Source organism: Somniosus microcephalus, chromosome 10 (assembly GCF_052327205.1).
Source record: "Somniosus microcephalus isolate GS21.2 chromosome 10, FLI_Smic_1.0, whole genome shotgun sequence".
NCBI classification, from domain to species: Eukaryota; Metazoa; Chordata; class Chondrichthyes; order Squaliformes; family Somniosidae; genus Somniosus; species Somniosus microcephalus.
In genome coordinates, this window is record NC_140996.1 from 76,588,403 (window position 1) to 76,614,083 (window position 25,681).

The 25,681-nt window shown below is 46.4% G+C and overlaps 1 protein-coding gene across 1 annotated transcript in view; it reads right to left on the reverse strand.

Annotated features, from left to right (window-relative positions):
- LOC147111552 (uncharacterized protein C3orf85-like) overlaps positions 1-13,169 on the reverse strand; it is a 91,609-nt gene extending 78,440 nt beyond the window's left edge. The window contains exons 1-2 of the mRNA XM_085999913.1: positions 12,822-13,169; positions 12,614-12,663 (exon numbers count right to left, since the gene is read on the reverse strand). Of these exons, the coding sequence (XP_085856039.1) occupies positions 12,614-12,662 (49 nt within the window). The 5' untranslated portion in view covers position 12,663; positions 12,822-13,169. The remainder of the gene's footprint in view (positions 1-12,613; positions 12,664-12,821) is intronic.
- Positions 13,170-25,681: the final 12,512 nt, after the last annotated feature.

The following is a 25,681-nucleotide window of genomic DNA, read 5'->3' on the forward strand; positions in this document are numbered from 1 at the left end:
TGAATCTCGGCCTGGGCAGACCTGTGGCTAAATCTAGCAGCCAAACAGAATGGAAAGGGCCAGGGAGCGAGCACAGCACTTCTGCGAGCGGGCTTTGGAGGCTCTGGTTCGCAGGGTGGAGTGCAGAGGATACATTCTGTACCCAGAGAGTGGCAGGAGGCATTTGCCATGCGAGTACAGAAGAGTGTGGAGGGAGGTGGCTCAGAGAGTGTCCTCAAGCAGCATGGAGCCAAGGACCCATCTCCAATGTAGGAAACAGTTCAACGACCTCACTCGAGTCATCAGGGTGAGTGCCTTTTTTTCAAAACCTCTTCATCCCTCCATCTCAACCTCACTTTATGGCCTGAGGGTCTTAAAAGCCCCAGTGCCCAACACTCATCCAACACCTATGGCCCTTTCATCAAACACACACGCACATTCCACATTTTGTATACAGTAAGGGCTATTCAACCATGGGAGGCATTTCAGGCAAGACCATGGCTGCATACTATTATGTCCGTGTATAATTGAGACACGGACTGCAGGAGTTGATTATAACAAGTCTTTACTGAATGGAGACAACCTGGAAACTGAAAACTACAGAAGCCTGCTAGGGCCTTTTATACAGGGGTGGTCACTGCCGGTACTGCAGTCTGAGACCAGTTATTCCCTTAAAGGTACATACAAAACACATACAGTAAGGGCTATTCAACCATGGGAGGCATTTCAGGCAAGACCATGGCTGCATATTTACTCAGACGCCGTCCTTTATCTTGCAGGCCAAGCTGTCTCATAATAGGAGACAGCAGCAACGGACCGGTGGAGGGTGGCCTCAGCTGCAACCCCTCAGCGATCTTGAAGAGCACGTCCACAAGATTGTGGCAAGCCGGGTGATTGGTCCTGTCACCACTGGAGACGCCGACCCCGTTCTGTCCTCTCTCCTTCCACTTGTTCCTCACAACAGCAGCCTTTGACACTTTCAATCCAAATCACTAAATCGATGCACTCATGCCTCCCTTGCTGCCACCCTGTCCTCACGCTAAAGCCACTCTTGTAACTCCCTGCTTTCAGATGGTGATTCACCAGGTGAGGAGACGGGCCCTCAAGCTGCCAGTGGGAGTGAAGCTGAAGGAGGAGTAGGAAGAGGAAGCCAGACCATCAGCGCCACCCTCTACCGTGGCAGCCCATGCCCACACTGGGAACACCCCTTCCCTGGAGGGGAGCAGGGGGGAATGGTCTGATGAGGGTGAAGCTCCAGGACCCAGCGGGCTGCAGCAACGTGAGGAGGGTAGGGAAGCTCGGGGGCCTTCTCCCCGGAGGGAGAATATGGCTTCGAGTCCTGCTGCACTGGACGCAGAGGAGGAGCGGGTCCTCGCTGAAATGAGCACCCAGGCGGAGCACAGGCATACTGAGCTCATGGCTGCAGTGGCAAGGTTGCCCGAATCCACTGAATCACTGGCAAGGAGTGTGGAGCACTTCGCTGTAGCACAGGCGGCTGCCACGCAAATGCTTAGTGCTGCAATGCAGTCAGTGGCTGGTCACATGCAGACGCAGATTGAGGCCACGCGAGCACTGACTGCTGCCACCCTCGCTGGAATGGGCACATTTCCCTGGGGCACTCACCGCGCCACAGCAGGCCAGCAATCTGTGCTCCATCAGATTGCTCTGGATGCTGAAGTGCTGCCCCGTGGGAGTGCCAGTGTGTTGGTCGAGCAGGGAGTTGCTGTCCTCTCTCAAGATGACAGCATTCCTGCTGCCACAACTGGCACTTCTCCACTGCTGTTGCCACCACCTGTAGGACAGACTGCTGCCGCCCATGCAGAGTTGGTGCAGTCAGCAGCCGGGCCCTCCAGGCCCAGAGCTGGTCCAGGCCATCCTTCAAGGGCATCTGCAGTCTCAGTTTCTGACACTCAGCAGCCTTCCCCCAGCCTTGCTCCAGCCACTGGGGTCCCATTACGGAGGAGCTACAGGGTGGGAAGGGGGAATTTTGCAATGGAAGCAGATCACCCTCGAAGGGAAAAAAGTAGGAGGTGTGACAAAATGTTTTTCATTGTTTTATTGAAGGCCGAGGTTTGTGGTCAAATTTTTGTAACTGTTTTGGACATTGTCTCCAGGTTGTGAGAGCCAGTTATGTGAATTACTGCTTTTTTTTGTGTTACTTTCTATTATTTTGTCATGCAGAAATGAGACACACAGAGTTTGTGAAATAAAGAAGTGTCTGTATTCAAAATGTACATGTTTGGTCTTTGCAATCATTGTTGTCTTGACCGGCTTAGGGGTTGCAGGATGGTTTCATTCAGGTTGTTTGAATGGCAGAAGCCATTTCCTCAGAGGGGCCTAAAAGCGACTTGCTAGGAGCCTTTGACGGACGGCCCTTCCACTTTGTGCCTCCCTCCCGCCTTGGCGCTGCTGCTGATCATCCTCATCTTCCTCCTCCACCTCTGCTGGTGCTCCAATGCCTGGTGGCATTGGCTGGGTCCCGAGGATTGCCAGGTTATGCAGCATGCAGCACACAACGACGAAGTGGGAGATTCGCTCAGGCGAGTACTGCAGGGCTCCTCCAGAATGGTCCAGACAGCGGAACCATTGCTTGAGCACGCTGATTGTGTGCTCAACGATGTTCCTGGTAGCTTGATGGCTCTCGTTGTATCATAGCTCAGCAGTGGTGCTGGGTGAACGGAACGGTGTCATCAGCCAGGTGCACAGAGGATATCCCTTGTCCCCGAGAAACCAACCTCCTGGGTGATGCGGTGCCTGGAAAAGGTCTGCCACAGAAGTCTGGCGCAGGATGAAGGCATCGTGGCTGCTGCCAGGAAAGTGGGCATTGACAGCGAGTATCAGCTGTCTGTGGTCACAGACCAACTGGACGTTTAAGGAATGGAAGCGCTTTTGGTTGCGGAAATCCTCGGCATTCTCTTGCGGCGCCCGCAAAGCCACATGCGTGCAGTCAATGGCGCCCTGCACCATGGGGAAGCCCGCTATCATCGCAAAGCCCATTGCGCGTTCTTGCTGCTTGTCCAGGGTCATGCAGAGAGATGTACTTTTGTCTCCTTTTAAAGAGAGCATTTGTTACCTGACGGATGCAGCAATGCACCGCGAACTGGGAGATATTGGCGATGTCCCCAGTAGCTGATTGAAATGAGCCGGTGGCATAAAAGTTGAGAGCCACTGTCAGACGTCCTGCTCCTCAGTTGAGGCTGCAGATCTGGCTGAAGCAGGTGGCAGAGCTCAGTGACCACCTCTTTGCTGAAGCGCAGCCTTCGCAAACAGTGCTCCTCAGGCGTATTAATGTAGGAGAACTATTGGTGAAAAACCCTGGGAGGGTAAGGTCTCCTGTACCGACACCTGTTGGCCCTCCTCCATCTGGCCATGATTGCCACTCTCTCTCTGCACCCTCCGAATGTGATGGAGAATGACAACGTTCCCATCCATTGCAGCCCCCATAGTATCTAGCCAATCAAAGTTATGATGGTCAAAAAGCAAAGTACCTGCAAAGTTATGGTCAGAAACCAAAACTACCTCAGACAGCATTGTCTCAAAGCAGAAGTCTCTCTTTGTCTCTCTCAAAATCTCTCTCTCTGTCTCTATCACAGAACGAGTGGTGCAAAAATGGCTACCACACAAAAGCCAGAAAGAGGCCCCCTTTAAAAATAGCACCACCCCAGCCCCACAGCGACTGGGAAGCATTCCAGTCAACCTGTCATTGGTGGCGTCAGGCGGAAAGGAGGGGGGCGCCACTCAATTTCCTGTCTGGGGCGCCCCAAGGGCGTTGCACTCTGGAATGACGTCAAGATCTGCATGCGCAGGAGATCGGGCGGTATTGTTTAGCGCCGCCGCAAAATGTCCGGTCCGGGCGCTAGTTGCTTTGCGCCCCACTTAGCGCCCTCTTAAGGTGGTAACGGGCGGTGCTACCAACTGAATTATTCCCCCTTTGCTTCTGTCTTCACGGAGGAAGACACAAAAAATCTCCCAGAAATACAAGAAAACCAAGGGTGTGGCAAGAATAAAGAACTTAAAGAAATTATTAGTAGTAAAAAAACAGTACTAGCAAAATTAATGGGACTAAATGTCGATAAATCCCAAGGACCGGATGACCTACATCCTAGGGTTTTGAAAGAGGTGGCTATTGGGATAGTGGACGCATTGGTTGTTATCTTCCAAAATTCTATAGATTCTGGAATGGTTCCTGCGGATTGGAGGATAGCAAATGTAACCCCGCTATTTAAGAAAGGAGGGAGAGAGAAAACAGGGACAGACCGACCTGTTCGCCTCACATCAGTAGTCGGGAAAATGCTGGAATCTATTGTAAAGGATGCAATAACTGGGCGCTTAGAAACTAATAGTAAGATTCGGCAGAGAGTCAACATGGATTTATAAAAGGGAAATCCTAATTGACAAACCTATTGGAGTTATTTGAGAATGTAACTAGTGGAGTAGACAAAGGGGAACCGGTAGATGTGGTGTATCTGGATTTTCAGAAGGCCTTCGATAAGGTCCCACACAAGAGGTTGGTGAACAAAACTAGGGCACATGGAATTGGGGGTAATATACTAGCATGGATTGAGAATTGGTTAACAGACAGAAAACAAAAAGAGTAGGGATAAACGGGTCTTTTTCAGGATGGCAGGCTGTGACTATTGGAGTACCACAAGGATCAGTGCTTGGGCCCCAGCTATTCAAATTATATCAATGATTTGGATGAGGGGACAAAATGTAACATTTCCAAATTTACTGATGATACAAAGCTAGGTGCCAGTGTCAGTTGTGAAGAGGATGTGAAGAGGCTTCAAGGGGATCTCGACAGGCTCAATGAGTGGGCAAGAACATGGCAGATGGAATATAATGTGGATAAATGTGAAGTTATCCACTTTGGTAGAAAAAACAGAAAGGCAGAGTATTTCCTAAATGGTGAACGATTGGGGAATGCAGATGCTCAAAGGGACCTGGGTGTCCTTGTACGTGAGTCACTGAAAGTGAATGTGCAGGTGCAGCAAGCCATTAGGAAGGCAAATGGTATGCTGGCCTTCATTACAAGAGGATTTGAGTACAGGAGTAACGAAGTCTTACTCCAATTATATAGGGCCTTGGTGAGACCACACCTGGAGTACTGTGTACAATTTTGGTCTCCTTACCTAAGGAAGGATATGCTTGCCATAGAGGGAGTGCAACAAAGGTTCACGAGATTGATTCCTGGGATGGTGGGACTGTCGTATGAAAAGAGATTGAGTAAACTAGGCCTGTATTCTCTTGAATTCAGAAGAATGAGAGGGGATCTCATTGAAGCATACAAAATTATTACAGGGCTTGATTAGGGTGGATGCTGGGAGAATATTTCCATTGGCTAGGGAGTCTAGAACCAGGGGCCACAGCCTCAGGATAATGGGTAGGCCATTCAGGACTGAGATGAAAAGAAATTTCTTCACAGAGGGTGGTGAATCTTTGGAATTCTCTACCCCAAAGGGCTGTGGAGGCTCAGTCGTTGGGTATATTAAAAACATAAGTCGATAGATTTCTGACTAGTAAGGGCATCAAGGGATATGGCGATAGGGCCGGTGAATGGAGTTGAGGCAGAAGATCAGCCATGATTTCATTGAATGGCGGAGCAGGCGCGAAGGGCCGAATGGTCTACTCCTGCTCCTATTTCTTATGTTCTTATGCTTCTTTGCCAGCCACATTTTAATGTTTGAAAAGAACTATATTGCCAGCTTTGGGGTGTCCAAGTCACTGCCATTTTCCTCCTCGACGCTGTTGTTAAATTCCTGGTGAAGGATTTGGCTTTTCAATTAGAAGAGGTGTAATACTCCATTAGCTATCTCAGAATTTGGTGAACAAACCAGAAGTCCTTAAATAGCGGGGCTTAATTTAAACCGCAGAAATGATTCCTCTCCCTTATTACAATTCAATGTAGACAAATTTCATTCAAATTACTGACAAAAAAAGTACGTTATTTGATACTTATTATGAACGATATACAGAATAGATATGAACAATTTAGCTGCTGTATCCTGTGGATAAACAGCATGATTTGACTGTAGGTAATTAGCACCATCTAAATAATTTACAAGAGCTTGGTTTCTTAAGGGGGTGAAAGACCTACAAAGGTTACACCATTTAGAAGGGTCATCGACCTGAAACGTTGACTCTGTTTCTCTCTCCACAGTTGCTGCCTGACCTGCTGAGTATTTCCAGCATTTTCTGGTTTTATTTCCGATTTCCAGCATCCGCAGTATTTTGCTTTTGTATTACTGAAATTAGAAACTCAAAACCATAATACAAAACTTAAGCTATGCTTGTATTCTTGGATGATTATAATCAGCCTCTTGCTGCTTTGAGCAGAACAAGGTTTAGTTATTTACAAACAAGGGATGATCACAAGTCAAAGATTACCTTAGGATGATAGTTTCAAAATTAATAGAAATAATTGTTTCCAAAATTTAAACTCTGTCTGAAAAGGAAATAATTATAATAATGTTTAATAACTTTGCTACTCTTTCTAAATTATGGGCCGGATTTTGCAGTAAAAATAACAGCGTTCACCGTTATTAACATGTAAACCGGACAGCAACTTCCAGCGTAAAACTAACAACAGAAAACACTGGAAAGCTCAGCAGGCCAGGCAACATCTGTGGAGAGAGAAACAGAGTTAATGTTTCAGGTCGAAGACCCTTCGTCAGAACGGAGAAAAAAGCAGAAAATGAAACGGATGAAAAGCAAGTTTGGGGGCTGGGAAATGGGGGAGGGGATGAAAGAACAAAAAGGAAGGTCTGTGAGAGGTGAAGAGACATTAAGAGATATTCAAGGTGAGAGGAGATGGTAATAGAGCACTAGATGAAGCGTGAAATGCACTGGCAGCATGAAATACAGCTGCCATGTGGGAGAGAAAAAAAAAAGGAAAAGGCTCAAACCAAAAGTGTGGATAAAAATATATAAAAATATGATGGGGGCCGAAGTTATGATCTGAAATTGTTGAACTCGATATTGAGTCCGAAAGGCTGTAACATGCCTAATCGGAAGATGAGGTGCAGTTCCTCGAGCTTACGCTGAGCTTCCGTGGAACAATGCAAGAGGCCGAGGATGGTGAGGTCGGAGTGGGAATGGAGTGGTGAATTGAAATGACAGGCAACCAGAAACTCCAGGTCACCCTTATGGACTGAACGGAGGTGTTCCACAAAGCGGTCACCCAATCTGCGTTTGGTCTCCACAATGTAGGAGATAATTTCCAGTGACCGCACATATGCAGTTAAATGCGTAAATCAGGAAGTTGCTGTCCGAGATTCCCTGCTCCTCCAGAAGCTGCAAAATAACGATATACTGCTGAGACGCACCATTGAAATACATGGAACATTGTGAAGTTGCTCTACTTACCCGATACGTATGTACGAACTAAACTCACCAGAAAAATTTAGGGCTTGTCCATTCCAGTATAAGTACCCTTTTAGCGGCGTGTTAAGTCTTAATAACCTCTCTGGCACTGAAAATTAACTTTAACAAATGTGGAGTCTCATTCCTTCAGATTTTAATTATTGTTGGCATTTAAAAAAATTAAAAACATTAATTTAATTAATTTTAAAACTTTTTTTCTATCTTGTTTATTTCTCTCCCTTAATCCAATCTTTCTTTCCCTCTCTATTTTGCTTTCTGTTCCAGATTTGCCATTGAATTACATATTCTAACTAACACTTCCTGGTTCAGACTCTGCGCTGTTCATTAACAATTCTTCACTCTGATAGATTGAGATATTAGCCCTGTTCACACAGATCGCAGATACTCTGTAGAGGGCGCTGCACTTTTTGGATAGTTGGCAGTCAGGAACTTCCAGTGCAAAAGCCCATAGAAAGTCTGGCACCATTTGTTCGCCGCTGCCTGCTAAATCCGGCTATATGGGGGCAATTTTGCCAGTGCTCAGGGGTTGGGTTTGGAGGTGGGATTGTTGGCAAAAATCAAAAAGATTGGCAGCGGGTCCCGAACCTGCTTCCAACCCTCATCCAATCAATCTTTCCGGGAGTCAGGTCCCCAATTTGCTCAGGGACCCGACTCCTAGCTGCGGGAAGAGTATTATAGCCACTTAACGGCTTGTTAACAGGTAGTTAACAGGCAGTTAAGAGGCTTTTCCCAATTTTGACACTTCTACTGCGGGCTTCCCAACGTCAGGAAACCCCGCCAGGGTACGTGTGGCGTGCTGTGGGTCTACTGTAATGTTTGTGTATAGATGATAGCTGCAGAAGTGGTGTGAAGGATCCAATGGGACACTGGTGAGCTGCAGAGATAAGAAAATGTTGGGAAAGTCATTCTTAATGTGTTTAGAATTTTCTGTATGTGACAAGCTTTGAAGTGTTTGTATAATCCCACCTCATTGGGAGAACCTCTCTCACCAGTGACAGATCACTTCTGTAACCTCACCTGCAGCTGCCATCTGTTTTAGCCTAAGGAGTCACTGGAGAGCCTGGGTGCAAGGGCTCACCTTTGTACAGTGATTGTCAGTGTTTGCAGCACCTCAATGCTGTCAAACACTGAAAATGTCAAAAAGAAATGGCGGTGGCCCCTTTAAGAAAACCAGCAGATGACGCATCATCAACTGACATCATCTGACACCGGCTTTCTCATAATTGGCTGGCAAGCCCGCAGGGCAAACGTAACAAGGCCAATTGATGCAAAATAGCATCTGTGCATCAGACGTCGCTGGGGGTGGGACTAGAACCCGAAAGGCAGCAGTCCCGCCCCCAACTCACCTCTTCAGGTAAGATCCTGGCCTATATAATAGCAAAATACTGTGGATGCTGGAAATCTGAAATAACAGAAAATGCTGGAAATACTCAGCAGGCCAGGCAGCATCCGTGGAGAGAGAAACAGAGTCAACATTTCAGGTCTGGGACCCTTCATCAGAACTGGAAAAAGCTGGAGATGTAACAGATATTAAGCAGGTGCAGAGACAGGGGTGTGGGGGTGGGGTTAGGAGGGGAGGAAGGAATTGAAAGAATATCCTGTACTTTTGTAAGAGGCAGGAAAGATAAAATGTTGCAAATGGGAGTGGCAAAAATCATACAGCATGAAAAAATATTTAGGCACTTTACAGTCTGCCGGACTCAACATCGAGTTCAACAATTTCAGATAATTATCCCTGCCCCCATTTTTCATGCAGTATGATTTTTGCCACTCCCATTGGCAACATTTTATCTTTCCTGCCTCTTACAAAAGTACAGGATGTTCTTTCAATTCCTTCCTCCCCTCCGTTACATCTCCAGCCTTTTCCAGTTCTGATGAAGGGTCCCAGACCTGAAACGTTAACTCTGTTTCTCTCTCCACGGATGCTGCCTGGCCTGCTGAGTATTTCCAGCATTTTCTGTTGTTATTTCAGATCCTGGCCTATGTGTTTTACCTTGTTTTCCATTCAAGTTTATTGTGCAACTGTTAATGTCAAATTAATTTTAAAAATTGGCGATCCAAAATAAAGGTACAATCTTTACAGATGTGCAGTATATTAGACCACTTAAAGTATTTTTGATTGTTTTAATGGAAAAGCAGTACTCATTACACAGCTTGAAGGTACTTTGTAGTCACCATCCCTTGACTATGATGAGTCTTTATCTCACCATACAAGTGCATCTCTTACCTCAGCAATGTACACCCAAGTTTTTACCTTGCCTGTTCATGCACTGCCATATGAAATAGCTCTGTTCTGCCTGTGGCACATTTAGGGAGCAGTGCAGGAAGACATATCCTAACCTATTTTGTAAAATTCACTCCAGGGAATTTAACAATAGTTAGCTTTACCACCTGACAATGTTCCATAACACTCTTGTCATCCAACAACAATTTAATATGACTTCACATGGAGCTCGGCTTTTCTGTTCTTTTGGTTGGGGTATGTTGAAAAGGAAGAGGTTGGCTCATTTTCTGCGACAATAGAATTCACTTGCAGTAGCTGCTCGCGTCATGTGAAGTGCTCACCAGCAAAATGAAGTGATTAATAGGTGAAAAGCTTGCATAGTGACGTACTCAGGCCACCAATGTTACGGCTTAAACGTTGAAGTCACAAAGCTCCTTTGACCCTTGCTAATGCAGCATCACTGGACGCAAGTGCAGGTCAGAGATAACACTATAACATTACAGCCCTAGTTTTCATGCTCGCTGCAGGCAAGCCTCCATGCTGTGTGCTATATTGAAGGTAGAAGGCACAAAGGTATAAGATGGTTCCAGAAGCTCCTCAATGGCCGCAATTCAGTTTTCTCTGCCAAGGTGGGTTCAAGTGCCAGTTATAGTGGAATGTAACTAAAAACCTATCAAGGCCAAGAACTAAAGAAGTAGACAGTATAAGACAGGACTTTAATATATTGGTATACAAACAATTATGTCGAATTTAACACTGATTAATATTATAAAATTCAATTAACTGCACGATTTGTAACTGAAGCACATATATAAATTAAAACAACAGCCCTGATTTGCCTACTCAGCTGGATGAAAAAGATCGGCCAACACTATTCAAAGAGCAGGGACTATTTGTGGTGGCCTGGCCAACATTCCTCTCTCAACAAAAGGTAAATCATGCTTGACTAATCTACTGGAATTTTTTGAGGATGTAACTGGTAGAATAGATAAGGGAGAACCAGTGGATGTGGTGTATTTGGACTTTCATAAGGTTCCGCATAAGAGACTAGCATGCAAAGTTAAAGCACATGGGATTGGGGGTAAGGTATTGACTTGGATAGAGAACTGGTTGGCAGACAGGAAGCAAAGAGTTGGAATAAACAGGTCTTTTTCCGAGTGGAAGGCAGTGACTAGTGGGATACCGCAGGGATCGGTGCTAGGACCCCAGTTATTCACAATATATATTAATGATCTAGACGAGGGAACTAGATGTAATATCTCCAAGTTTGCAGACGAAATAAAGCTGGGTGGGCGTGTGTGCTGTGAGGAGGATGCAGAGAAAGTCCAGTACGATTTGGACAGGTTGGGTGATTATACTGCATCTGCCAAATGTGGATAAATGCGAGGTTATCTACTTTGGTGGCAAAAACAGGAAGGCAGATTACTATCTGAACGACAATAGATTGGGAAAAGGGGAAGTGCAACAAGACCTGGGTGTCCTTGTGCACCAGTCGCTGAAGGTAAGCATGCAGGTGCAGCAGGCGGTTAAGAAGGCAAATGGTATGCTGGCCTTCATAGCGAGAGGATTAGAGTACAGGAGCAAGGATGTCTTGCTGCAGTTGTACAGGGTCTTGGTGAGACCACACCTTGAATATTGTGTGCAGTTTTGGTCGCCTTATCTGAGGAAGGATGTTCTTGCCATGGAGAGAGTGCAGCGAAGATTCACCAGACTGATACCTGGGATGGCAGGAATGATGTATGAAGAGAGATTGGGTCGATTAGGCTTATATTCACTAGAGTTTAGAAGAATGAGAGGGGATCTCATTGAAACTTATAAAATTCTAACAGGACTAGACAGGCTAGATGCAGGAAGGCTGTTCCCGAAGGCAGGGGAGTTCAGAACCGGGGTCACAGTCTTAAGGATAAGGGGTAAGCCATTTAGGACAGAGATGAGGAGGAATTTCTTCACCCAGAGAGTGGTGAACCTGTGGAATTCTCTACCACAGAAGACAGTTGAGGCCAATTCATTAAATATATTCAAGAAGGAGTTAGATATATTTCTTAAGGCGAAGGGGATCAAGGGATATGGGGAGAAAGCAGGGACAGGGTACTGAATTTTGATGATCAGCCATGATCGCATTAAATGGCAGAGCAGGCTCGAGGGGCTGAATGGCCTACTCCTGCTCCTATCTTCTATGTTTCTATGTAACCATCTGATCATTTATTAATTTGCTCTTTGCAGGGCCTTACTGTGTGCAAATAGGTTGTTGCATATGCCTACACAACAGCATATTCAAAAACAAGTAATTCATTGGTTGTAAAGTGCTTTTGGGACATCTGCTGGATATGATAAGGCATTAAACAGGTACAAATTGCATACTGTTTGTATTGCTGCTAGCTAGTCCAAGATCTGGAGACCAGATATTGCCCAAATTATCAGTCCTATTGTTCAGTATAACTAGATTCCAAATCAGATAATTCTGTGCTAACCTGGTCAGAATTTGATCAAACTTTTGGTTTTCAGCTATTCATAAATTCAACATGTCAGACTCTTATGAGGTAATCGCCATTCAAAAATCAGATATTAAATTTTAACTGTAGTTAAAGCTGCTCATAAAGCATTTCATAACTATCCATACAAATACATATAAATCTGTTCAATATCGACTGATGTAACGTAGTGTGTTTTCCACATCACACTGACAGAACAGTTAATAAAATAATGTACAGAAAAACACGCCAGTTGGCTGACAATATTAAACAACCTGAAGAAACTTGGGATGAAACTTTTCTTACAGTGTGGAATGTGACTTTCACGTAGCATTTACATGAAAAATGCATTTGCTCGGTGCCTAAAATGTTAACCCTTGGTGATTTTAACATGTCCTGGAATAGAGAAATACGCCGGCCCTGGTACTTTGAATTAGTTTCCTGCGCACTCATAGTTAACATTTCAACTCGTTGGTGGCTCGAGTGTGGTTTAATGTAAGTTAGTTGGGACCAGCAAGCACGACAGTAAGAAGGTCCAATAATGTTTAAATCTTACCATAAATGAGCAGAGCGCTGAGAGTCAGTTGGATGGTCACAAACGACATTCTGTGAGAAAACACAACACACATTTCATCAGGTTAAGTTTTCTACCTGCTGCCAGAGGAAGGCTGAACTGAACAAATATAATAGTGTTCAGTTTCGTTATCACAAGAAGCGAGAGCTGCTTCATCTCATATATTAAGGTGCGGTACAGAGGTACTCACGTGCCCTGTCTGTCTGTGGTTGAACACAGACCTAAGCGTCTGTCTGATTTCTTCGAAGGTCAACCGACTCGCAACCCGGAGACTCCAGCCCGCTGCAGGTTCTACTGCGAATGGTGGGCGCGGCCTTGGCGGTGACCCCGCCTCCGCCCATTCATAAAGAACCAGCATTGATGCTGCTCCTTCCTCCTGACTGTAGCTCTAAGGTTCTCCAGGAGTCCAAGGCATCTCTGGCACATGCCCCTTTGGAAATTCTTCTTGGTTTTCAACTGAGAAAAAAAGTCAAACTTTAAAAAAAACTGTTCCTTTCCTGCCATTAAATGACTTTATGGAATAGCAGGTGAGTAGTTCAGATCCGAAGGAGTTTAAAGAGAGGGACCTTGGGTGTTTTAGAAAGAAAGAACTTGTATTTATATAAGTCCAAAGATCTGCGGGTTAGGTTGATTGGCTGTGATAAATTGACCCTTAGTGTTAGGGGGATTAAATACGTGGGGTTACGGGGATAGGGTGGGCTATGTGTTGGTATAGGGGTTACGGGGATCGGGTGGGATATGTGTCGGTGCAGGCTTGATGGGCCGAAATGGCCTCTATCTGCACTGTGGGGTTTCTGTGATTTCTGTGAACACCTGTTGCGACCTCAGAATGTCCCAAAGTGCTTCACAGTCAAAATGAAGTACTTACCTGTAGTTGCTGACATAATGTAAGGAAACGTGGCAACCAATTTGCACACAGCATGGTCCCACAAACAGCAATGAGATAAATGACCAGATAATCTGTTTATTAGTGATGTTGCTTGAGGGTTAAATATTGGCCAGGACACAGGGGAGAGGTCCACTGCTCTTCTTCAAATAGTGCCATGGGATTATTTACGTCCACCTAAGATAGCAGACTCAGTTTAACATATCATTCAAAAGATGACGCCTCCGACAATGCATCACTCCCTCAGTAGGACACTGCTGTGTCAGCCTAGATTATGTGCTCAAGTGCCTGAAGTGGGACTTGAACCCACAACCTTCTAACTGAGATGCAAGTTTGCTACCACTAATACGATAGCAAAATACTGCGGATGCTGGAAATCTGAAATAACAACAGAAAACGCTGCTGCAAAAACTCAGCAGGCCAGGGCAGCATCCATGGAGAGAGAAACAGAGTTAACTAAGTCTGACACTTTTAGGGAGGCAAAGAACCCAGGAAAGCTGTGTATTGTGTTAATTGTGCTTGATGTTGCATGCAAGCAAGGTACCTTTGCAGCAAAGTGACATTTCCCAGGGATCTCATATCTCTCCCACAGAATCAGATCAGTACGATAGCAAAATACTGCAGATGCTGGAAATCCGAAATAACAACAGAAAATGCTGGAAAAACTCAGCAGGCCAGGCAACATCCGTGGAGAGAAAATAGAGTCGACGTTTCGGGTCTAACCCTTTTTCAAAACTGGAAAGGAAATGAAATAGATTAAAAGGCAGGGCTGGGAGAGAACAAAAGAGAAGTGAAGAGACATTAAGAGGTATTCAAAACGAGATGAGATGGTGATGGGACTAGTGGAGACAAAAGATGGCTCTAGATTAGGTGTGAAATGTTCTGGCAAAATGGGAGACAGCTGCCATGTGGGAGAGAAAAAAAAGGGGGGGGGGAAAGGCCAAAACAAAGATGTGGATAAAATATAAGCAAAAGTGTAATGGGGGCCGAGGTTATGATCTGAAATTGTTGAACTCTGTGTTGAGTCCAGAAGTCTGTGAAGTGCCTAATCGGAATATGACACGCTGTTCCTCGAGTTTACATTGAGCTTTCGTGGAACAATGCAAGAGCCCGAGTACAGTGAGGGCTGAGTGGGAATGGGGTGGTGAATTAAAGTGACAGGCGACCGGAAGCTCGGAGTCCCCCTTACGGACTGAACGGAGGTGTTCCGCAAAGCGGTCACCCAATCTGCATTTGGTCTTTTGTCTCCACTAGTCCCATCACCATCTCGTCTCGTTTTGAATACCTCTTAATGTCTCTTCACTTCTTTTGTTCTCTCCCAGCCCTGCCTTTCAATCGATTTCATTTCCTTTCCAGTTTTGAAAAAGGGTTAGACCCGAAACGTCGACTCTATTTTCTCTCCACGGATGTTGCCTGGCCTGCTGAGTTTTTCCTGCATTTTCTGTTGTTGAATCAGATCAGTACCCAGTTCCAGAGGTATACTGTCACCTGATTACAAATTTTAGCGAATATCTTATCAAACAATTTTTCAGGGCCAATGATGCCTTCATATTGTGAATACTTATCTTAATGCTCGCCAGATAGTACCATGTTTATACTGTCTGGCACCCTGATTCAAATTCTCTGCCCAGGGGCGAACTCTGTGCATAAGAACATAAGAACATAAGAAGCAGGAGCAGGAGTAGGCCATACGGCCCCTCGGGCCTGCTCCGCCATTCAATAGGAACATGGCTGATCCGAACCTAGACTCACGTCCACTTCCCTGCCCGCTCCCCGTAACCCCTAATTCCCTTATCAGCTAGGAAACTGTCTATCTCTGTTTTAAATTTATTTAATGTCGCAGCTTCCACAGCTCTCTGCAAATTCCATAGATTTACTACCCTCTGAGTGAAGAAGTTTCTCCTCATCTCAGTTTTGAAACGGCCGCCCCTTATTCTAAGATTATGCCCCCTAGTTCTAGTCTCACCCATCAGTGGAAACATCCTCCCCGCATCCACCCGATCAAGCCCCCTCACAATCTTCTATGTTTCGATAAGATCGCCTCTCATTCTTCTGAATTCCAATGAGTAGAGGCCCAACCTACTCAACCTTTCCTCATAATTCAACCCCCTCATCTCCGGAATCAACCGAGTGAACCTTCTCTGAACTGCCTCGAGAGCAAGTATATCTTTTCTTAAATATGGAAACCAAAACTGCGTGCAATATTCCAGGTGTGGCCTCACCAGTACCCTGTATAACTGAAGCAAGACTTCCCTGCTTTTATACTCCATCCCCCTTGCAATAAAAGCCAAGATTCCATTGGCCTTCCTGATCACCTGCTGTACCTGCATACTAACCTTCTGTGTTTCATGCACCAGGACCCCCAGATCCCTTTGTACTGTAGCACTTTGCAGTTTCTCTCCATTTAGATAATAACTTGCTCTTTGATTTTTTTCTGCCAAAGTGCATAAACTCACACTTTCCAACATTATATTCCATCTGCCAAATTTCTGCCCACTCACTTGGCCTGTCTATGTCCTTTTGCAGGTTTTTATGTCCTCCTCACTCATTGCTTTCCCTCCCATCTTTGTATCGTCGGCAAACTTGGATATGTTGCACTTGGTCCCCTCCTCCAAATCGTTAATATAGATTGTAAAGAGTTGGGGTCCCAGCACTGACCCCTGTGGAACACCACTAGTTACTGATTGCCAACCCGAGAATGAACCATTTATCCCAACTCTCTGTTTTCTGTTAGATAGTCAATCTTCCACCCATGCCAGTATATTACCCCCAATCCCGTGATATTTTATCTTGTGCAGTAATCTTTTGTGTGGCACCTTGTCAAACACCTTTTGGAAGTCCAAATACACCACATCCACTGGTTCCCCCTTATCCACCCTGTTTGTTACATCCTCAAAGAATTCGAGCAAATTTGTCAAACATGACTTCCCCTTCATCAAACCATGCTGACTTTGTCCGATTAAATTATGCTTATCCAAATGTCCTGTTACTGCTTCCTTAATAATGGACTCCAACATTTTACCAACCACAGATGTTAGGCTAACTGGTCTATAGTTTCCAGCCTTTTGTCTACCTCCCTTTTTAAATAAGGGCGTTACATTAGCAGTTTTCCAATCTGCTGGGACCTTTCCTGAATCCAGGGAGTTTTGGAAAATTACCACCAATGCATCCGCAATCCCTACCGCTACTTCTCTCAAGACCTTAGGATGTAAGCCATCGGGTCCAGGGGATTTATCCGCCTTAAGTCTCATTATCTTACTGAGTACCGTCTCCTTGGTGATTTTAATTGTGTTTAGCTCCTCCCCCCCATAGCCCTCTGTTTGTCCAGTGTTGGGATATTTTTAGTGTCCTCTACTGTAAAGACTGATACAAAATATTTGTTCAGCATTTTTGCCATCTCCATGTTCCCCACTACTAATTTCCCGGTCTCGTCCTCTAAGGGACCAACATTCACTTTAGCCACCCTTTTTCTTTTTATATAACTGTAGAAACTCTTGCTATCTGTTTTTATATTTTTTGCTAGTTTACTTTCATAATCTATCTTCCCTTTCTTAATTAATCTTTTAGTTATTCTTTGCTGGCTTTTAAATGCTTCCCAATCTTCTATCCTCCCACTAGATTTGGCTACTTTATATGCCCTTGTTTTCAGTCAGATACTATCCTTTATTACTTTACTTAGCCACGGATGGCTGTCTTTTCTTTTATGCCCCTTTTTCCTCAGTGGAATATATTTTTCTTGAAAGTTGTGAAATATCTCCTTGAATGTACACCACTGCTCATGTACCGTCTTACACCTTAATCTATTTTCCCAGTCCACTTTAGTCAACTCTGCTCTCATACCTTCATAGTCTCCTTTATTTAAGCTTAGTATGCTGGTTTGAGATCCAACTCTCTCACCCTCCAACTGAATTTGGAATTCAACCATGTTATGGTCACTCATTCCAAGGGAATCCTTTACTAGGACATTTTTTATTAATCCTGTCTCATTACACAGGACCAGATCTAAGATTGCCTGCCCCCTGGTTGGTTCAGTAACATACTGCTCAAGGAACCCATCCCTAATTAACTCTATGAACTCTTCCTCAAGGCTGCCCTGCCCAATTTGATTTGTCCAGTCAATATGAAAGTTAAAATCTCCCATGATTATAGCTGTTCCCTTATTACAAGCCCCAACTATTTCCTGATTGATACTCCGACCAATAGAGTTGCAACTGTTAGGAGGCCTATAGACTACGCCCACTCGTGACTTTTTCCCCTTATTATTCCTTATCTCCACCCAAACTGTTTCAATATCCTGATCCTTTGACCCAATATCATTTCTCACTATTGCAGTGATTCCATCCTTTATTAACACAGACACCCCACCTCCCTTTCCTTCCTGTCTGTCCTTCCTAATAGTCAAATACCCCTGGATGTTTAGTTCCCAGTCATGGTCACCCTGCAGCCATGTCTCCGTAATGGCCACCAGATCATACCCATGTGTAGTTATTTGTACCGTCAACTCCTCTATTTTGTTACGAATGCTGCGTGCATTCAGATAAAGAAATTTTAAATATGTTTTGTGACAATTTATTCCTGCTTTTACCCCCTTTACTACTTTACCTTTACCTTTATATATTCTGTCCCTGACACACTCTAGTTTTTAATTCCCCCACTGCTACCTTGCTCTATTGCCTTCTCCGCTGACATTTTTATTTTTCGCTCTCTTGAAACCTCCCCCCCACTAATTAGTTTAAAGCCCTCTCTACAGCCCTAGTTATTCGATTCGCCAGGATTCTAGTCCCAGCACTGGCCAAGTGAAGTCCGTCACAACGGAACAGCTCTCTCCTGTCCCAGTACTGGTGCCAGTGTCCCAAGAAGCAAAACCCATTTCTCCCACACCAGTCTTTGAGCCATGCATTTAACTCTCTGATTTTATTTACCCTAGCCAAATTTGCTCATGGCTCAGGTAGTAATCCAGAGATTATTACCCTTGTGGTTCTGCTTTTTAATTTGGCCCCTAGCTGCTCATACTCCCTCAGCAGAACCTCTTTCCTTGTCCTATCTATGTCGTTGGTACCAACATGGACCACGACAACTTGATCCTCCCCCTCCCACTCCAAGTTTCTCTCCAGCCCATGGGGGGATGTCCTTAAATCTGGCACCGGGCAGGCAACACAACCTTCGGGACTCTCACTCTCAGCAGCAAAGAACCCTATCTATCCCCCTAATGATACTATCCCCTACCACTACAACATTTCTTTTTACTCCCCCCACTTGAATGGCCCCTCATTCCACGGTGCTGTGGCCAAGTTGCTCATCCTCCCTGCAGTCCCCGTTCCCGTCCTCACAGGGAGTAAGAGCCTCGAACCTGTTGGACAAGAGCAAGGGCTGCGGCTCCTCCAACACTACCTCCTGGATCCCCGTACCTGCCTCACTCATAGTCACACCCTCCTGTCCCTGACCACGGACTACATCTGAATTAGTTAATCTAATTGGTGTGACTACTTCCTGGAACACAGAGTCCAGGTAACTCTTCCCCCTCCCTGATGTGTCGCAGTGTTTGAAGCTCGGACTCCAGCTCATCAACACGGAGCCGGAGTTCCTCGAGCAGCCAGCACTTACTGCAAATGTGATCACTGTGAACATCAATGGTGTCCACCAGCTCCCACATATTGCAGCAGTAACACATCACCTGCTCTCCCATCTATGTAATTAATTAAATTTATTAATATTATTTTTAAATACCCACTGCCCCGATTCTAGATGATGAATATCACACCTCTATTTAATTGAACTTACCAACTTATAAAGGTTTAAAAGGGAAGGAAAAGTACTCACCAATCAGCCAATCACCTACCAGCTTGGCTGTGATGTCACTTTTGAATTCTGACCTCCCCTTGGAATGTTGCCTGTGGAGCCTGTTTAGGCTGCCTCGCCTCGCTGCTCCGACTCGACTCAACACCCGCTGCTGCTCCTGGCTGCCTCGACTGGGCCTCACCTCACTGCTCCGCCTCCGCGCTGTCTGCTAATCCTGAGACTGGCAGGAAAAACAAGGCCAGAAACAAGACAGAAACAGCACCTAACACCCCACTTACCCTAACTCTCTCCATCAGGGAAGACCAGGTGCAGAAGGTCACGGAAGGAGCCCTGGGAGGGGCAGCTGGTGAGCAGGCCCGGGCGTTGGGCTGAAGATTGTCGGACAGGAGGAATGGTGGAAATGGAATGGCGGCGCGCACAGACGCAGCGGCTTTGCTTCTCCCAGGACGGTGCTATTTACGTTTAATGTTAATGTTATTTGTACTGGACTCATGGGAGCTTGCACGATCACATTTCGTTGTTCATGTACTTGTGCATTGTACAATGACAATAAAGTTGAATTATTATTATTATTATTATGTCTAGACTGAGAACACTTTCAAGTAAATCCAAAAAATTTTGGATAGCTTAAATTCCCTGTTATCGAAAGAGATAAATAAAGTACTTCTAACTGTGTTATCAAGTTTTGCATAATCATTAATTCAGTCATAATGGGAAAGTTTTCTCAAGAATCAATATGTTAAATTTATATACTATTATTATTTCCTGGTAATTAACCATACATAATCACGCGACAAATGTGTAGTGTGTTCAAGCCCTACTCCAGAAACTTAAGCACATAACCTAGGCTGATACTTCAATGCAGTACTGAGGGGGTGCTGCACTGTTGGATGCAACATTAAACCGAGGGCCCTGTCTATCCTTTTAGGTGTACATAAATGATCCCATGGCACTATTTAAAGAAGAGCAGTAGAGTTCACCCAGTGTGCTGGCCAATATTTATCCCTCAACCAACATCATTAAAACAGATATCAGCTATGGTCACTATTTCATTGTTATTAGTGGGACCTTACTGTGCACAGATGGGCTGGCATGTTTCCCTACAGTACAACAGTGACTACACTTCAAAAGTACTTCATTGGATGTAAAATGCTTTAGGGTGTCCTGAGGTTGTGAAAGGCGCTATATAAATGCAAATATTTTTTTCTAGTCATAATGTCACAGTTACGAATCCTTCAGTGCAGATTTCATTCATTGCACACCAGCCACATGGCGTGTACTGTCAGCATGCATTGATAACCCAAACTACTATCCATGAACTCCACAGCATATGCTACCAAAAATAAGAGCTATCTGAACAGTGTGTAATCTCATTAAGGAGATCAAATTACATTTGAATAGTTGGATGGAGATTGTTGCCTTGCAATTACTTGCCAGGATTAATCGCCATGAAATAAATTTGAAATTTGTGATCTGATAAAAGGCGAGCAGGGGTCAATCGCCCTATGACTGCGAGAGTGCAGCTCTCCATAAGAACATGAGAAATAGGAGCAGGAGTAGGCCATTCGGCCCCTCGAGCCTGCTCCATCATTCAATAAGATCATGGCAGATCTTCTATCTCAATTCCACCTTCCCGCACTATCCCCATATCCCATGGTTCCCTTAGTATCCAAAAATCTATCGATCTCTGTCTTGAATATAATCAATGACTAAGCATCCACAACCTTCTGGGGTAGACAATTCCAAAGATTCACAACCATTTGAGTGAAGAAATTTCTCCTCATCTCAGTCCTAAATGGCTGACCCCTTATTCTGAGACTGTGACCCCGTGTTCTAGACTCCCCAGCTGGGGAAAACATCCTCCCAGCATTTACCCTGTCAAGCCCCTTAAGAATTTTATATGTTTCAATGAGATAACATCTAATTCTTCTAAACTCTAGGGGGGAAAATTCAGTTGTTTGCGCCTCCCGTTAGTGCCTTAAGAGGGCGCCAATTGGGGCGCGAAGCAACTAGCGCCCAGGCACGGCGATGTTTGCGCCGCTCGCGAAATTAACTAGACATTTTGCGGCAGCGCTAAACACTACCACCACGATCTCCTGCGCCGGCAGATCGTGACATCAGTCGAGTGCACAGCGCCCCGGACCAGATATTGAGTGGCGCCCCCTGCCTTACCGCCTGCCGTTAGCAACGACAGATTGAGGGGAGCGTTTTGCTGTCAGAAAGGGACTAGGGGAGCGCTATTTAAAGGCGACTGCTTCCTGCCTTTTTTGGTCGGTGACATTTTTGCACCACGCATTCTGAGAGAGAGAGAGAGAGAGAGAGAGACTTCTGGAGAGATTCAATGCTGTGTGAAGGAGTTTAGAGTACAGAGCAGCATTTTGCAGGTTCATTTTGATTTGCTGTTCCTTGCGTCACCAGTGCTCTGAGGTAGCGCCTCGCTCCTCGGCCTTTGTGCCTTAAGACAGGTGTGAAGCACCTGATTTAGTGCTCCAATCACCTCCAGGGGCGATAAAAGCCAAGTTTGCTGTCGGGGGCGATATTTAGTGCCAGGCGCTAAACTTTGCGCACGACCGATAATGGCGCCCCAAACAGGGCGATACTGAATTTTTCCCCCTAGGAAATATAGGCCAAGTCTGCTCAATCTCTCCTCATAGGACAATCCCCTCATCCCTGGAATCAGTCTGGTGAACCTTTGTTGCACTCCCTCTAAGGCAAGTATATCCTTCTTTAGGTAAAGAGACCAAAACTGCACACAGTACTCCAGGTGTGGTCTCACCAAGGCCCTATATACAGGAAACTTTCGTTTAACTGGAGGTTAAATGTCCGGAAAGCTCTATCTACCGGCAAAATTCAGGAGCCGTTTCCTATAAGTTTTTTTACTTCTCGTTGCTTTATTTTCCAGTCAGGCTCTGCAAGGTCTAGCTGAAGCTGTTGCTTAGCTACAGAGACGCTTTAAAGCTGCGGCCGACTGTTTTGAAGCTGTTTCTAAGCAACAGGGTTTGTTGATTCATACGGAGCTCAAAAGCTCCGTATGTTTTAACATTAGCGCTGGTTTGTACGGCAGTTTTGATGGTATGGCACCAGCTCGGTCCCGTCAGTGCCGGATATCAGAAAGTTTCCTGTAATTGCAGTAAGACTTCTTGGGGGAAAAATTCAGTTGTTTGCACCTCCCATTAGCACCTTAAGAGGGCGCTAATGGATTGCAAAGCAACTAGCGCCCGGGCGCGGCAATTTTTGCGCCGCTTGCGAAATTAACTAGACATTTTGCGGCGGCGCTAAACAATACCGCCCGATCTCCTGCGCACGCAGATCTTGACGTCATTCGAGAGTGCAACGCCCTTGTGAAGCCCCGGAACGGAAATTGAGTGGCGCCCCCCCCTCCTTTCCACCTGGCACAACCAAGGACAGGTAGTCTGGAATGCTTCCCAGTCGCTGTGGAGCTGGGGGGGTGCTATTTAAAAGGGGCCTCTTCCAGGTTTTTATGTGGTAGCCATTTTTGCACCACTCGTTCTGAGAGAGAGAGAGAGATTTTGAGAGAGACAAGGCCTAGAAATTCATTAGGGCGCTGCCAGCTTTGCGCCCAGTTAACGCCTAAAGAGTGATTTTGCGCCAAAAATGAGTTTGCGCAGATATTCAGCGCAGCGGTATTGGCGGCGGTAGCCGTTAGCGCTGCGCCGGCACCGATGACGTCATCGGTGTGCGCAGTGCCCCGGTACCGCCCCGAAACCGGCCCAATCCCCATATTTAGTTGCGGCCGCCTCCTCCGAAGCGGCCGCAAACAGCGACCAGAGAACGGGGCCGTACTGAATCCTTAGTGGGGCGCTTTAAAGGGGAAGGTGCGGCCGCCTGCCCGCACCTCCTTCCCCGGCCTCCTCCACCGCCCCCCCCCCGCGGCATTGCCGGCTGGTTTGCGGGAGCCCGGCACTTCTCCGTTGTGCTGGGCTCTTTTGCCGGCACTCGCGATCGGGGCTCCGGCTGTTGCAGGCACCTCCCCCTTAGGAGAAGGAGGAGGCCTGCAGTACCGCAGCCTGCCACTCCGCAGCGGCTGGCGCAGCGGCGCCAAGAGCGCTGATATTCAGTGTCAGCGCCCCAAGCGGAGGCAGGCTCTCCCTGGTATAGCGCCCGGCTCCGAATTGGGGCGCTAACAATGAATATCTGACGATCGCTATAGGCTTCCCGCCCAGCGCTAACTTTTGGGCGCTAGCCAGCTGGCGGGGCCATAGTGAATTTCTAGGCCAAAGAGAGAAAGAGAGACTTCTGCATTAAGTCAACGCTGTCTGAGGTAGTTTTGGCTTCTGACCATAACTTTGCAGGTACTTGTTTTAGACCTTCATAACTTTGATTGCCTAGATACTATGGGGGCTGCAATGGATGGGGGCATCGTCCTGCTCCATCACATTCGGAGGGCACAGAGACGCAGAGAGAGAGTGGCAATCATGGCCAGCCTCTGTACAGGAGACCTTACCCTCCCAGGGTATTTCGCCAATAATTCCCATACATTAATATGTCTGAGGAGCAGTGATTGTGAAGGCTGCGCTTCAGCAAGGAGGTGGTCACTGAGCTCTGCCACCTGCTTCAGCTAGATCTGCAGCCTCAACTGAGGAGCAGGACGTCTCTGTCGGTGGCAGTGAAGATAACAGTGGCTCTCAACTTTTATGCCACCGGCTCAATTCAATCAGCTACTGGGGACACCGCCAATATCTCCCAGTTTGTGATGCATTGCTGCATCCGTCAGGTCACAAATGCTCTCTTCAAAAGGAGACGAGAGTACATCTCTTTCCCCATGACCCTGGACAAGCAGCAAGAATGCGCAATGGGCTTTGCTAGGATAGCGGGCTTCCCCATGGTGCAGGGCGGCATTGACTGCACGCATGTGGCTTTGCGTGCACCGCATGAGAATGCCGAGGATTTCCACAACCGAAAGGGCTTCCATTCCTTAAACGTTCAGTTGGGCTGTGACCACAGACAGCTGATACTCGCTGTCAATGCCCACTTTCCAGGCAGCAGCCACGATGCCTTCATCCTGCGCCAGACTTCTGTAGCAGACCTTTTCCAGGCACCGCATCACCCAGGTAGTTGGCTTCTCAGGTACAAGGGATATCCTCTGTGCACCTGGCTGATGACACCGCTCCGTATGCTCAACACCCCTGCTGAGCTGCAATACAACGAGAGCCATCAAGCTACCAGGAACATCGTTGAGCACACAATTGGCGTGCTCAAGCAACGGTTCCGCTGTCTGGACCATTCTGGAGGAGCCCTTCAGTACTCGCCTGAGCGAGTCTCCTACTTCGTTGTTGTGTGCTGCATGCTGCATAACCTTGCAATCCTCAGGACCCAGCCAATGCCAGCAGGCATTGGAGCACCACCAGAGGAAGAGGAGGAGGAACATGAGGAGGATGATCATCAGCAACACCAAGGGGGGAGGGAGGCACACAATGTACAACGTGGAAGGGCCATCCGTCAAAGGCTCCTAGCAAGTCGCTTCTAGGCCCCTTCTGAGGAAATGGCTTCTGCCATTGAGAACAACCTGAATGAAACCAACCCGCAACCCCTATGCCAGTCAAGGCAACAATGATTGCAAAGACCAAACATGTACATTTTGAATACAAAAATGTATTTATTTTACAATCTCTGTGTCTCATTTCCGCATGACAAACTAATAGAAAGAAACACAAAAAAAAAGTCATTAACATAACTGGCTCTCACAACCTGGAGACAATGTCCAAAACAGTAAAAATAATTTGACCACGAAACTTGGCCTTTAATAAAACAATGAACAACATTTTGTCACACCTCTTACTTTTTGCCCTTCGAGGGTAATCTCCTTCCCTTGCGCACTTCCCCTCTTCCCTCCCTGCAGCTCCTCCGTAAAGGGACCCCAGTGGCTGCAGCAAGGCTGGTGGAAGGCTGCTGATTGTCACAACCTGAGACTGCAGATGCCCTTGAAGGACAGCCTCGACCAGCTCTGGGCCTGGAAGGCCCGGCTGCTGACTGCACCAACTCTGCATGGGCGGCAGCAGTCTGTCCTACAAACAGTGGCAAGTGCAGTGGAGAAGTGACAGTGGTGGCAGCAGGAATGCTGTCATCTTGAGAGAGGACAGCAACTCCCTGCTCGACCGATACACTGGCACTCCCATGGGGCAGCACTTCAGCATCCGGAGCAATCTGCTGGAACACAGATTGCTGGAATGCTGCGGCACAGTGAGAGCCCCGGGGAAATGTGTCCGAACCAGCGAGGATGGCAGCAGTCAGTGCTCGCGTGGCCTCGATCTGAGTCTGCATGAGAGCAGTCTGAGATGGGCTCATAGCAGCCAGTGACTGCATTGCAGCACTAAGCATTTGCATGGCATCCACCTGTGCTACAG